General features: G+C 35.2%; 1 protein-coding gene across 1 annotated transcript; it reads right to left on the minus strand.

Moving 5' to 3' along the window:
• Positions 1–4571: 4571 nt before the first annotated feature.
• On the minus strand, positions 4572–13148 carry LOC103689940 (pancreatic alpha-amylase-like). Its single transcript, NM_001402073.1, has 10 exons — positions 12964–13148; positions 12485–12631; positions 11543–11731; positions 10617–10847; positions 8861–8994; positions 8099–8221; positions 7907–8006; positions 6652–6770; positions 6419–6544; positions 4572–4793 (listed from the first exon to the last, which is right to left on the minus strand). Exons 1-10 carry the CDS (start codon positions 13129–13131, stop codon positions 4604–4606), a joined length of 1527 nt encoding a protein of 508 aa, NP_001389002.1. The 5' UTR covers positions 13132–13148; the 3' UTR covers positions 4572–4603.
• Positions 13149–14663: the final 1515 nt, after the last annotated feature.

The following is a 14663-nucleotide window of genomic DNA, read 5'->3' on the forward strand; positions in this document are numbered from 1 at the left end:
AGATATAATATATATATTGGTTTCCAATTTTGCTATTATAGGTCTTGTTTGTGTATAAATGTATATGTATCTATTTCACTATGTCTTTCCTGTGCTGGGTGTTTTTATCTTATTTTTACTGCTTATGTTTTTTGGTTGTTTGGTCCCCTTTCTCCCTTTCTGTTTTCCTTACTACTACTATTATTATCATCATCATTATTATTTTATTATTATTATTATTATCATTATTTATTTCTAATAATGGAGAAACAGAAAGATAGGTGTGTAGTGATGAGAAGTATCTGGGCAGGGAGGACATATATAGTGACAAAATATATTTTATAAACAAAATATATTACAATAAAAAGGAAAACACAAAAGGGCATCTATTAATGTTCTGGGGTTGCTGCTCTAGATCCTCCATAAAACACACATTTAGGAAATAAAACCTGGTGAATACAAAAATTATACACTAAAATCAGCCACCGGTAGTACTCTGTGAGATTGTAGAAAACAAATTTTTGAATCAGAGAGGTGAACAGTATTAAACTAGCTGAAAATAGGGAAAAATTTACCCTGAAAGTGGCATATAGTGTGAGTATTGACTATAATGCGATCAAGAGATGCAAGGACCAGAGGCAGTATTTTAGGCTGGTGAACAGAAGGAATGTTTAGGAAGGTATACAGATAAGATACTCTGCCTATAAAGCATTGCAATTATAAAGTGATAATCTAAAAGACATCAGAGAGGGGCAAATCAGGCAAGTAATGTGTCAGTATATAGACAGGACACATGCTTAAACTTATTTACAAAAGGAAGTGTTCTGAATGTGGTCGCAATTGTTCATACTGTAAGAACAGGAATTCATGACACTAAAATGCTTCTATATACCAACGAAAAATGCCAAGAAGTGAGTAATGAGATAGGTTACAAAATATAATATATTTTAGTATTGTTAGTATTGTTGAATAAAAAGTTATTTTTTCTTGAAATAACTATTTATAAGACAAATTGTAAGAAAATGGGATAATGGGTGAGGTAAAAAGGCTGAAGCCCCGAGGACAAGCAGAAAGAATAGAAATAGGCAACCTAGGAAGGTAGGAGTTTAGGAACACCCTCCAGAATATACCAAAGACCTGGAAGGTGAGAGACTCTCAGGTCTCAAAGGACCCTAGATGAAGTGCACTGCAGTGATGAGAGAGAACTTGTAGAGCCCACCTCAAGCGAAAGACAGGGCATCAGGTAAGGAATGGGGTTGCCATCCCACAGTCAAAGCTCTGACTCATTGTTGTTCCTGTCTGAGAGAACTGCAGGAGGGAAATCTAGAAAAGCCTTGGAAAAGAAGATTCAGCAATAAGCCCAAAGCAAGATCCAGCTGAAGAGGAGGCCCGAAGACTTGACACCATTACAGGCCATGGTGTATTCACAAAAAGGGACCTATCAAGACTGCCCTCCAAAAGAGCAAGTGAAAGAGTCAGAAGCAGATATGTGCACCCAACCAATGAAAAGAAGCTGCTAACCCCTCTGGTTGAATTAGAAAAAAAGCTTGAGGAAGTTGGAGAGGAGGACAATCCTGTAGGAGGACCAGAAGTCTCAATTAACCTGAACCCCAGGATGCCTCAGACAATAGATTCCCACCCAGGCAGCATACATCAGCTGAGATGAGGAGCCCAACACAAATAAAACAGAGGATGCTGACGCTGTGTTCAGTCAGAGAAGATACAACTAACCTATAAGAGACTGGACGGCCCAGGGAGTTTAGAAGTATAGTAAGGTAGGTGGAATGGGGACATCCTCATGGAGAGAGGCGGGAAAGCGGGGGTTGTGGGAAAGGGTATGGGATGTGGATCATTCAGAGGATGGACCAGGAGGAGAATAAAATCTGGAATGTCAAAAGAAAAAAAAAGGAAGAGAGGTGGCTAGAGAGATGGCTCAGTGGTTAAGAGAGCACTGACTCCTCTTCCAAAGGTCCTGAGTTCAAATCCCAGCAACTACATGGTGGCTTCTTACCATTTGTAATGGGATCCAACCACATGGTGGCTTATTCCCATCTATAATGGGATCAGATGCCCTTTTCTGGTGTGTCTGAACAGCTACAGTGTAATATAAATATAATAAATAAATAAATCTTTAAAAAAGAGAGAGAGGAAATAAATAATATTTTTTTTAAAAAAGAAAGAAAATGGCCACCAGATGAAATTGAACAATGACAAGTTTAAAAGTAACAAAAGCATGTTTAATAACTGAGTGAATTTGTATTGAAAATATTTTGTCCTACAAACATGAAGGAAAACATATTAATGGTAAAAAAAAATGTTTCCTAGGATGCCATCCAAAATTCTGAGTATTTCCTTGGGAAAAAAATTTGATTTCTGCTAATGCATAGTAAATTTTGGATTTATGTATGTAATTACATATGCATTTTATTATTTCAACCAATTCAAGTTCATTACTTAAGACTATTAGTAAAAGAAAAATAAACTTTAAAAAATAAGGTATATATGAGCCAGCAACATAGTACATCCAGTAACAGCACAGCACAAGTAAGAGCATTCCAGTTCTTCATATCCTGACCCATGATTCCAGTAGAATCGCCCTGCTCTACCAGTGGACATGCTGGTATCGAGAACCACCAGGCAGGTCCTAGGGCAGACCACAAATTTCCTCAGAGTCCCTTCAACTTGCCCCAACAGTACACCCTTCACTCATCTCCATGTCCCAGACCACAACTCTGGAAGAATATCCTTGCTCTACCAGAGATCATGAGTTACCCAGAATCCCAGAGGCCATGCCAGTTCCTAAAACCCCAGTATCCCAAAGGCAAAAGCAGTATCCGAAACATCAGAGGTCATGCAAACTGCCAAATTCCCAGCAGAGGCACCCTACTGAACAAGAGGACTCCCAGGTCACAAGAGCCACAGGCCACTCATAGCAGCAGACCAACAAAGAAGCACAGGTAAGTATTGTGGAATGAGGAATTTTTTTCTGGGATAATTAATTATGAAATAAATTTAAAGAAAAGAGTCATGGGATGAAATTGAACAATGATGGATATACAAGTAGCCAAAGGCATGTTTAATGAATAAATTAGATTGTCAAGTAAATGTATTAAAAGTAATTATTCATTATCCTAGTAAGATCACCAGTGTTAGAGAAAGCCCTGAGTCCTGCTAAGACTGAACCCCCAGTGAATGTGATTGTTGGGGGGAGGGCGGCAATAGGGGGAAGGTGGGGAGGGGAACACCCATCAAGAAGGGGAGGGGGAGGGATTAGGGTGATGTTTGCCAGAAACCAGGAAAGGGAATAACATTCGAAATGTAAATAAGAAATACTCAAGTTAATAAAAAAAGTAATTATTCATACTTGAAAAAGAATACATGAAGTAATGTGTACTAATAATAAAGTAAAACCTTTGTCAGTGGTGATTAAGGGATCTGAGAATTTATTAGGAAAAATATTTTAACTTTCTCCTAATGCTTAGGATATCTAGAATGTTATTATTTGATGAATATATGTGATTTTATTGTATATATTTCTTTATTTATTCCTCAAATATTATTCCCTTTCCTAGTTTCCTGTTCATAAGCCCCCTATCCCCGTGACATCCCTTATAAGGATACCCCCTCTCCACCCACCCTAACCACTACCCCAACATTCCCCTGCACTGACGGTCCAACCTTGGCACGACCAAGGGCTTTCCCTTCCACTGGTGCCCCAACAAGGGTATTCTCTACTACATATGCAGTTGGAGCCCTGGGTCAGCTCATTTACAGTCTTTCGGTATGGCTTAGTCCCTGGAAGCTCTGTTTGGTTAGCATTGTTGTTTTTAAGGGGCTGCAAGCCCCTTCAGCACTTTCAAACCTTCCTCTAATTCCCCCAAAGAGGATCCCATTCTCAGTTCAGTGATTTGCTGCTAGCATTCGCCTCTGTATTTGACATGCTCTGGTTATGTCTCTTGGGAGAGATCTATATCTGTTCCCTTTCAGTGTGCACTTCTTAGCTTCATCAACCTTATCTAGTTTTGGTGTCTATATATATATGGGCCACATGTGGGGTAGGCTCTGAGTGGCCATTCCTTCAGTCTCTTCTCTAAACTTTGCCTCCATAGCCCCGCCTATGAATATTTTTGTTCCCCTTGTAAGAAGGAGTGGAAGCATCTGCATTTGGTCATCCTTCTTCTTGAGCTTCCTGTGGTCTTTGGAATGCATCTTGGGTAATTCAAACTTTTGGGCTAATATCCACTTATCATTGAATGCATACCATGTGTGTTCTTTTAAGATTTGTGCCTATTAAAGTTTATTGTTTATGATTATTACCACAAGGAAATAAACACCAAGAATTAAGGGACATGTGAGATAGCAACTTAGGACAGCAGATAAACAGACCTTCCAGGGAAAACTGATGAATTCAGTTTGATCAGCACAGCTCAGGGGAAAAGGCAGAGAGGTTATGCCATGGCACAGGGTTGTTCAAACATCCTACATACGTTCCAGTGCTCAGAAGACACAGCACACAAGCACACATGATAATAAAGCAACAAAATAGAAATTAAAAATATAGTACGTAATATGAAAAAGAAACACACGCAATAGGTGCTCAATCTAAATCTCTTTAATTTGACTCTTACAACTTTGAGTCGGCATGGATTGCAATGAATGGGTCTTCAGCAGAGTTACTAATAGAGAAGTGAGCTTTGCCATCACTGCCAACATTTACTTTAAGTCCAGTGCAATTGCCATTGACTTTATCTCCTGAAATGACATCACAGTATGTGCCAGCAGGAAGACCAGTCTGTAGAGTGCTTGACAAAGCCCTGAAAAAATAGTATTTAATTTATATTCAAGCAGAGAGATTACATATATAAATATATACATATATATATGTATATATATATATATATCCACAAAATAATAAATGCCCCAGTCTTTTCCTATAGAACAAGGACTACTCAGAGCTCAGTTAGAGAATCCAAATATAAAAATATGTGCTAGTGGGAATAAGTCAATTCTCTACACCAAAGGCATTGTTTTAAATGTATGCTAGCTTTATGGCCTGTAATGACCATGCAGAGAAACACAGAGAACACAGTGAAACTCAACACTAAAGCCTTCCTATGAGGCCTGTCACTGTTTCCAGTCTGTCCTCTGCTGGACTAACACTCTGATAATTCATTTTAATTTCAATAGCATTAATTCTTCAAAACTTCTTCTGTTACATGATGACTCAATTTTTTTTCCTAGAATTAAACATAATCTAACATTTCTATGGATACATATAAGTGTGTAGTAGGAAATTGTCTACATGACATAATTCAAGTTCTCCTACTAAATTATCAACCATGTGCTCTTTCAGAAAAATGTTTTACATACTTTAATAATTTTCTTGTAGTCAATGAAGTGAGCTTTTTGGAAAAGTATTATCAACCAGATAGAAAGATGATTTTAAATTGAGACAGTTCACTGGCTCCCAAAGAGATTCTCTAAGCTAGAATTATTTTTTTGTCGTTGATTTTTGTTTGTTTGTTTGTTTGTGTGTTTTGTTTTGTTTTGTTTGTGAGACAGGGTCTCTATATATAGTCATGGCTGTACTGAAACTCACTATGCAGATCAAGGTGGACTCAAATATGCAGCAAAATGGGTACTTCTGCTTTTTCTATTCTCAGATGAAAGGCTGTGAGCACCACTCTTGGTATCTGACCTAGTGTTCTACAGGTGAAGAAGCCATAAGAGAAGACTCCAAGGTTTTACAGGTGAGTAGACAATACTGAGTTTTTAAAGGCAGAGTAAGCAACCTTTTGAAGAAACTCATATACCACATGCAAGTACACAATGCCTTAAATAAATTAAAACACGTACAGAATTCAGACTCTGTAGAATGGATAAATATAGAAGTAATAACCAAAGGTACTGGAGAAAGTATTCCAATACAAATATGACACATTGTTTTATGATGTTAAGATGTAAGTTGCTTACTCTTGATATGCTTTGTGAAATGTTTCAAAAGAGCTTGTAAATATGAATGCATGTTAAGCCATTGTAAGCTGTAGTTAAAGATCACAAAAATAAAATTTTATTAACACAGAGGAAAAACAAGAATTCATATATCATTTTTCTTATGTACACTGAACATTTATTTGTGGCTTAATATCTTTGTCTGAAAGATTTTTCACATATGAAAAATATAAATGAACAGGGAAAGAAAAGAACCATCCTGGAGGGCTAGAGAGATGGCTCAGTGGTAAGAGCACTGACTGATCTTCCAGAGGTCTTGAGTTCAATTCCCAGCAACCACATGGTGGCTCACAACCATCTGATGCCCTCTTCTGACGTGTCCGACATCTACAGTGTACTCACATAAAATAAATGAATCTTTTTTTTTAAAAAAAAGCATCCTGGAGTGCAAAATTATACAATCCTTTTTAAATTAATATCCACTTACCAGTCATCATTGTTAAAGACAATGAATCCTCTGTTTCCTCTGCTAAAAGCCACTTGGTTGCTGCCATTATCCCACCAGTTTGCAAAAGGCTGACCGTTGACTACATTCCTGAAGGCAACCATGTTCCTAAAAACAGAGTATCTCATGAAATGCTGGTACCCTTTAATTCAACAGTTTAAAATGAAAGGTTAAACAAATTCTTTATTAGACAAGATCTGTAGGAGACATCCCACCTGATTTGACGCCATCGATGTTCACAGACCCAGTCATTGCCACAAGTAGTGTCTGGATTAATGGTCACTTCTTTTGTTACTCCATTGTTATTAGGTGGTCCAATCCAGTCATTCACATCCTTAATTATTAAAAGCATAACATCATTTGAATGCCTGTAGCTCCCTGATTCTTGCCACTACAGAAAGTCAAAACCAAGCCCACCATGCTAATTCTGTCTCTGAAGTGGGTAATTATTATCTAAGTACTTCATTGTTTTCAGAGATCTTCACTGAGTTCTTCTGTGCAAATTGAGGTTCTCTACAACCATATTAGAACAGACTCCAGTTATTCCCTGAAATATTTCCATCACTATATGTTACAAGAATCTGCTTCAGTGTATGCATAAAAGAGAAACAGTTCTTTACTACTATAAAATTAAAATCATCTATGAAAATGCTTTTAATATAACAATTTTTAAGTTAATGTTTGTTGATTTCTTACTAATAGCTTATAAAATTTGCCTTATATAATATATAATATAAACTTCATTAAGTGAATCAAAGTATAAGTGAGCTTCTTATGATGTCTAAGTATTTGAATATACCTCGAGAAAAGACAATTCTACTCATGAAAGCACTTCAAAAAGACAATAAATTTCACTACACAACAAAGGGATTACATTCAAAGAAAATAAAAAAGTATTTCATAATTTATACAAAAGTAAAATTTTTGTATATATTTGATGTGTCACTATAAGGCTAATAATTTCCACTTAGATATGATATTTCACATAGCCTATAAGATGCCTGATAGTCTCATTACTTACTTGAATTCTGAAATTGTTTAAATGCATGCAGCTAATGAACAAATACATACTGGATATAATTCGAGGCATCCATGATACTCTTCATCAAATCACTGTACTGTGATTGTCATAAGTGCCTATCCATTATAATTTTCTTAATCACCCTCAAATCAGATGATTTCTAATTGCACAGGAAAAAATAAAAGTATTTTCAGATGTTGTTAACAGTCACAATTCTTTTTTAAATCTGTGAGTCAGGGCTTTATTAGGAGTAACTATTTTCATTCTGCATATGTTAGTATGTCAACATTTCACTTTGACTACCTAGTACTTCATCATCCTTCCTTCAGAAAGCTCTAGTGAATAAACACTTAATAATAATTTTCATATGCTGTAGCTTCATATGAATTTAAAATAAAATCACTCCCTCTTCTAGATTATAAAATGCTTTGAATAACTCTAAGACTTACTTTTCCATTCTGGAAATTTCTTGCCCATCGGTAACTTGACATTACTCTGGTGAATCCATAAGGATGAGCCAACATAAATCCAACTGCCATTTTATACATTCTGAAAGTTTCAAAATAATATTACAGCAGAAGTAAATAATACATCATTCTCACTAAATGCAGCCCCCACAGCAGCAGTGAACATAGTCCTACCTAGCATCCCAGAATGTCAGGATGGATGCTCCTCCAGCACCATGTCCTCGCTGATTGTCATGGTTGTCCACAAACACAAGGGCTCTGTCAGTAGGCACAAAACCCCAACCTTCTCCCCAGTTCCTGCATTTTAAAAAACACATTATGTTTTTCACAATAACATTAAACATGGCATCCACAACTATCTAAATCAATGATAATTTCATAAGAAGTATTTTATATGATATGCATATAAATAATTTTCTACGATAATATACACGGGATTTTACCCACTTTTAGGTCTTAGTACATAACATTTTGTTCTAAATTTATCCTTTAGATTTTTTTTATTGTAAGTTTATGCACTTGAGAATTGAGACATCCATGTTACTTATTATAGGATGAAAGCTTGCATTTAAATTACAAACTTTCAAAATTTTCAGTGCTTTAATATAGCAAAATGATATTCCATACTGTGGCCACATTATAGGGATTGTTCCAGCGTTTAACTATTTCTGGGATATGAGTCTATCTTTAGTAGGGTTTTCTTAGAAGCTAATGTACTCATCACAACCAGACAAAACTAACTAAGTGATACTTTGGATTTCTGCAGCTACCAGGTGATGATGTCTCAAATGAAAAATATGATTCATTGAGGGTTAATGAACACTAAGCCTAACTAATAAACAACAACTTAAATTAGAATATTTGGAGATATGCCGTATTGATGCCAAATGACAACAGACATATGATAAAACAGGTGATGCAGTGGTATAAATTTACTTTAAGTAAGACATCTTCTCTCCATTCCATTTGCGAATAACTGTGCCAAGTTTTGCACCATACTTGAATTCTGTCACGCGGCCATTTCCAAAGTACTCACTACCTTTAATTGCTTCACCACCAAGATCAATGACCTATGAGAGAATTGGGGCAAGTGTCATTTTAAATATATCTTTGTCACATTATTGAAAGATAATGTCATTTAGAATTATTTAAAATAGTTCTGTTATTTAAATGTTACTAATGGCTTTTGATATACTTACATTCTGATTTTATTAATAAACCTTACATCAAATTTTGAAGGAAACCAAACTACAAATGATATTACAAAGGGCACATTTTTATGCTTCAGGATGACTGCCAGAAGGGAAAATTCACTAGTAACACTTGCTGTCTTCTCAACATTAGAAGCGCTTATAAACTCATCATCTTTTCCTAGGAATAGAGATACTAAGGCATCATCCTCAGTATACTTCAAGTGATATTATTGCTAAAGAAAAGACTACATCTGTTTGCCTTAAACACTTACAATGCTGATAACATGAGACAAAACTCGAAATCAGAAAGATTGGCTTTAGACAAAAAGCATTATGAATTCTCTGTCTTATAAATGATATCTTTGAATATAAGAGATAGGTTAATGAAGTTAGCACTGCCTTGAAATACTATTACTGATTTAACAAGTGCTTGATGGCAGGAGCCAGGCATAGCTGTCCTCTGAGAGGCTCTGCTAGCACCAGACTAAGACAGATGCAAATACAGCCCACCATCACACTGAGCCCAGGGACCCCAAAGGAAGAGTTAAGGGAAGGACTGAAGGCGTTAAAGGGGATTGCAATCCTATAGGAAAAACAATATCATTTAACAGACCCACCCAGATCTCCCAGGGACTAAACCATCAAGCAAAGAGTACACATGGAATGACCATGGCTCCAGACGCATATGTAGCAGAGGACTGATTTATCTACACTTAATGGAAGGGAAGGTCTTTGATTCTGTGGGGGTTTCATGTACCAGTGTACAGAGATGCTAGAGTGGTGAGGCTGAGAGGATGGGCAGGTGGGGAAGCACCCTCATAGGAGCAAAGAGGATGAAGATAGGATGAGGGGTTTGTGGAGGTAAGAGCTGGAAGGGAGACAACATTTGAATGTAAATAAATAAAATTTAAAATGAAGAATTTAATATGTTCTTTCTGATTAACAACATTTGTAATGATAAGACTAAACATGACTGAGTTCTTAACATACATTATTAACTATAAGCATAGAAAAATATGCTATCTGGCTTACAAAATGAATACATTTATGAAAATCCCATGGGACTTTAAATCCTATGCAAAGATCTATAGAAATCCAAAGAAAGCTGGGTACATGGAGTCTTCCTGAGGAAAGAACACAATTGTTTGTGCAATACCAACATGTCAACCTTGGAAATGAACATATGGGGAGGAATATTGGAGCTGAATTACTTACATATGAAATACTGTGAACTTTATCAGTATTATGTGTCTGACATTATATATATATATAATATATATGTGTGTGTTCATATTCATACATACATACATATAAACATATACACACACTTGTAAACATATACATATATAATAATAGTAAGTAAAAACACAGAGACCTTGATCCTGAAGGAAAGTCTGGAAATGTACATGAAAGTATTTAGAGGTAGGAAATGGAGGGAAGAAATGTTGTAATTAAAGTATAATATCAAAACTTAAAAAAAATCCTATATAAAGTTGTACCTCTTGGAAAATGAAAGGTCTGCTTCCTTGGGAGAACCATTTTGTATTTAGATTATGTAGTTTGTCCAAAACTGCCTTTATGTCTCCAGGCCACATGTGCTTAGCAGCATCAAGTCTGAACCCTGCTACACCAATGTCAATGAGATTGTTCATATAGTCAGCCACCTTGGTTCGAACATAATCTTTATCGAGTGCAAGATCCAGAAGGCCAGACAGACGACAATTTCTGACCTGTTGGAGCAAAGCAGGGTTGATTTATAAAAAGTCATTTCTGTCTGAGGGTGCATTTCTTCATTCAGTCATTCACACATTTATCAATAGCAAATTTTATATGGGTTTTGATTGGGATATGAAATGTGTTGATGATCTAATGTGGACCAGACTAAATTTTTTGTAACTATAGAAAACATCAGAGATTTAAATAAGTGAGCATTTTAGTTGGTTCATTCTTGTTCCTGATCCGCCTTTTTATTCCTCTCTTTCTCTGTCTCTCCTTCTCTCCACATCTTCTTCTCCATTTCTCTTTTACTCTTCCCTCTTTTCTCTTTATTTTACATAGGTCAAAAATCAAAGCCAAGAAGTTGCTCATATTAAGTACACTGCTACAAAATTGAAACTGTTCAGTGTTTGAAGGATGTTTCTACATATATTTGTACTTCTTATGTTTTCCATTTTATCATGTTTATATAATTGATAAAACCAAGTTTTTAATTTTAAAAAAAAAATTGAGAGAACACTCCTACCTTTATCATTGACTTGAGTGTATCCTTACAAAAAATATAAAAATAGGACTTTTTTCTTTTCTATTTTTCATCATTCTGCCTTAGTAATATTCTTTTCTTTCTATGTGCAGTGGCATTTTATAAATTTCTGTGCATATGTAGAAGCATAGACAGTTCTTTATTTCCATCACTATCTCTTATTACCTGATTGGCATCATTGTAGTTATTAATTTCTCCATTACATTTATTATCGTTAAAATCCCAAGCAGAGTATGGAACTGCTGAGAATTCCCTGTTATTAGGATTGAAGTAACTTCCACAGGTACTGTGTGTTCCTGCACTATTGCCCGAGCCACACATGTGATTAATGACAGCATCCACATAAATCCGGACCTAATGAAGAAAAGTGCATACTTCAGTTAGACTCAAAACTCTATAGTGTCCTTACAGTTTTCACAGCAAAGCTCTAAAACACTTCTTTACTGCTTTGTAGATTCACTTTAGAATAGTGAGTCAATTGAAAAACTTCTGTGAAATAAAACCAACTAGAGTCATACTATGTAAAAAAGAATATAGAGATCTCAAGGAGAAAGAAACAGAAACAACCATAACTACAAACAAAATTCAATTTTTGAGGATCGAGGAAATGTTATAAATTTGAAACGCTATTGTGTTTGACATTTTACAGGGTTACAAAGAGAAAGAACTTAGCTTCATCTATACACTACGTCACTAAAAACCAGAGGGAAGTTACATGTCTCTTCATTATAGAACAAAGCTAGGATTTACCACCTAAAATAATGATGGAGGAAGAAAGCCTAAGAATTGTGGCTAGAAAGAGAAATCACATAAAAATTACTTAATCCTCACATATGAATCAATGCCCATAGAAAGAGTTTAGGACATTCTAATAGCTTTGCTTTTAAAAGTCAAAGTTTTACTTTATAAGTACTATTATTTCAACTTCAAATCATATGTATTCAAGGATTTCAAAAGCTGACAAATAAGATAGAACTGAATTCTCAATAACACATAATATATAAAGAAAAATTTAAAAATGTAAAACCTGATCTAACAGAAATAACTAGACACAAAATAGAAATATTTCGTATGAAATCATTTTAAAGAAAATGTGTCTTCACTTACACCAACATTGTTGCACCTCGTCACCATGTCTTTGAATTCATTTTCATTTCCAGACCTTGAGCAAATTTTGTAGCTGATTGGTTGATATCTTTCCCACCAAGGCCTTGATGGATTATTAATTATAATATTTTCATTGGGTGGAGAGACCTACAAATATAACAGTTATAATTAGTATCAGATTATGGCTCACTTTATGTACCATACCTAAATCTTGTAGAAAGCTGTAATTAATCAGACATTACTTCTCAACCTATAAGCACTCACATTTGTTGATTAACAATCACCAGAAATAATGGACGGACATTGCAGAGGTCCTCCTGATATTCTACAATAAGTCTAAAGGTTCCAGAACTACCAAAATTTTTCCTTTCTCAGCAAAGTTATGTGTGAGATGAAGTTGTGCTCTAATGTCACTAGTCTTGATTAGAATATTATATGGGCATAGTAAGCTCTGCATTTAATTTGTGAGATTATCTTACCTGCACCCCTCCAAATCCCTTAGGTGCTAAGTACCGCTCACATTCCTTGGCAATATCAGCCCAGCGCCACTCGAACAGGTGGACAATAGCAGTCCTCCCATCCGCAGTGTGTGGGTCATATTGAGCCCAGCAGAACCCAATGAGGGAAAGCAGCAGAACAAACTTCATTTTGCTTTGAAGTTGTCAGTGTTCTCTCTAGCAACTATTTATATTTCTGCAAAAAGTACATTCTCCAACGTAAATTTTCATGAGTAAATATTTAAAGTGCAATCTCTCATTTGAAAGAGATTAGGAATATTGATGTGCACAGCTGAAGGTTCTTCAGAAACTCTCATGGAAAATAAACTTGATTCTTTCAAATATCAATAATTAATTGAGTGATATTAGATAGTATTTGTTTATGATCTTTACCAACAAGTACAATGAGAATTTCAACTGAAATAAAAAATGTATCTGAGAATTTTCATTTCTAAAACTTTGTACTGCACCATATCAGATAGAAATGGGATTATCAATTCATTTCTTTTTGTTCTCCCACTTAAGAATTTTTGTTTCAATATTTTCATTGAATTTTATTAAGCTGAAAAGTATTATGGCATGAACCTACTATTTCAGTAACAAGAGAATTAAAAAGTTAAGATTTTGTGCAAGTCCCCAATTTATAGAAAGTACTATAAATAAATAGATAAATAGATAAACAATTATACACAGGGCAAAAGATGCTATGAAGATGAAAAAAGCAAAACCATGGCAAAGAAAAGCCTACAAATTATATGACCTTAGAATATTGGAGAGACATTAATAACAACAGAGATGTTAATAGAGCTAAAGCATGCATAAAAAGAGGGGAAGACAAAGTCAGTTGATGTCAGTAAGTAAGGTCAACACGCAGCCTTCCAGAACAGAAATCTGCCCAGAATCTATGAGGAGTAGACAATAATATTACAATTACAATAATATGTTCTGTGAGCAAATTTAAAGGAATCAAAAGTCTGTTCTAAAATCCAGTTATGCCAAGATGGTGAAATGAATAATGCTGTCATTATTACAGAAATGAACAGTAAAGGAGAAATTGCATGATACAATCAAATCTAATCCTTGTAAAAAATCCATACACATAAAAAATCCTATGGACCAGAAGAACGTAGGAAATCAACCATGCTCTTGTAGTAAATAACCAAGGATGCATGCTTACACTGTGGTGTCTCTTTGGTACAGTTGTCTATTTATTACACTGCAGTTCTGAAGTTGGACTTTCCAGTAGAAGAGCCAGCAGTAATAATTAGTTGTGAAGTGTTAGCTTAAACAGAAGTCCCTGTTATCCCATGCTACATTTTGCCTTAATATTAGTATAATAATAGAAGGGAATAATTATTTCATACTGTTTGAACCTGCAAAAACCATATTATATTTCACACATTAGGTGTAATAAGACTATTTTATTAGCATTGACCTTGGATTTTTGCTACATTTTAATTGTCCATTATAAATGTTCATTTGTATACATGGTTTGTACTATAATATATCAGAACTGCTCTATAGGCACTATTAAGTCTGAGGAGACACAGTTCATACCCAGAAAGAAACAGCACCCAAGTGCAGGAGAGTGTCACTATTGTGAGAAAATGATGAGTAGACTGCTTCAGAATCTTTATAACTCAAAAACAAATAAGATTGATATGGATAATTGATAAAATAAT

This window comes from Rattus norvegicus, chromosome 2, assembly GCF_021556685.1.
Source record: "Rattus norvegicus strain SHRSP/BbbUtx chromosome 2, alternate assembly SHRSP_T2T, whole genome shotgun sequence".
Taxonomy (NCBI): Eukaryota; Metazoa; Chordata; class Mammalia; order Rodentia; family Muridae; genus Rattus; species Rattus norvegicus.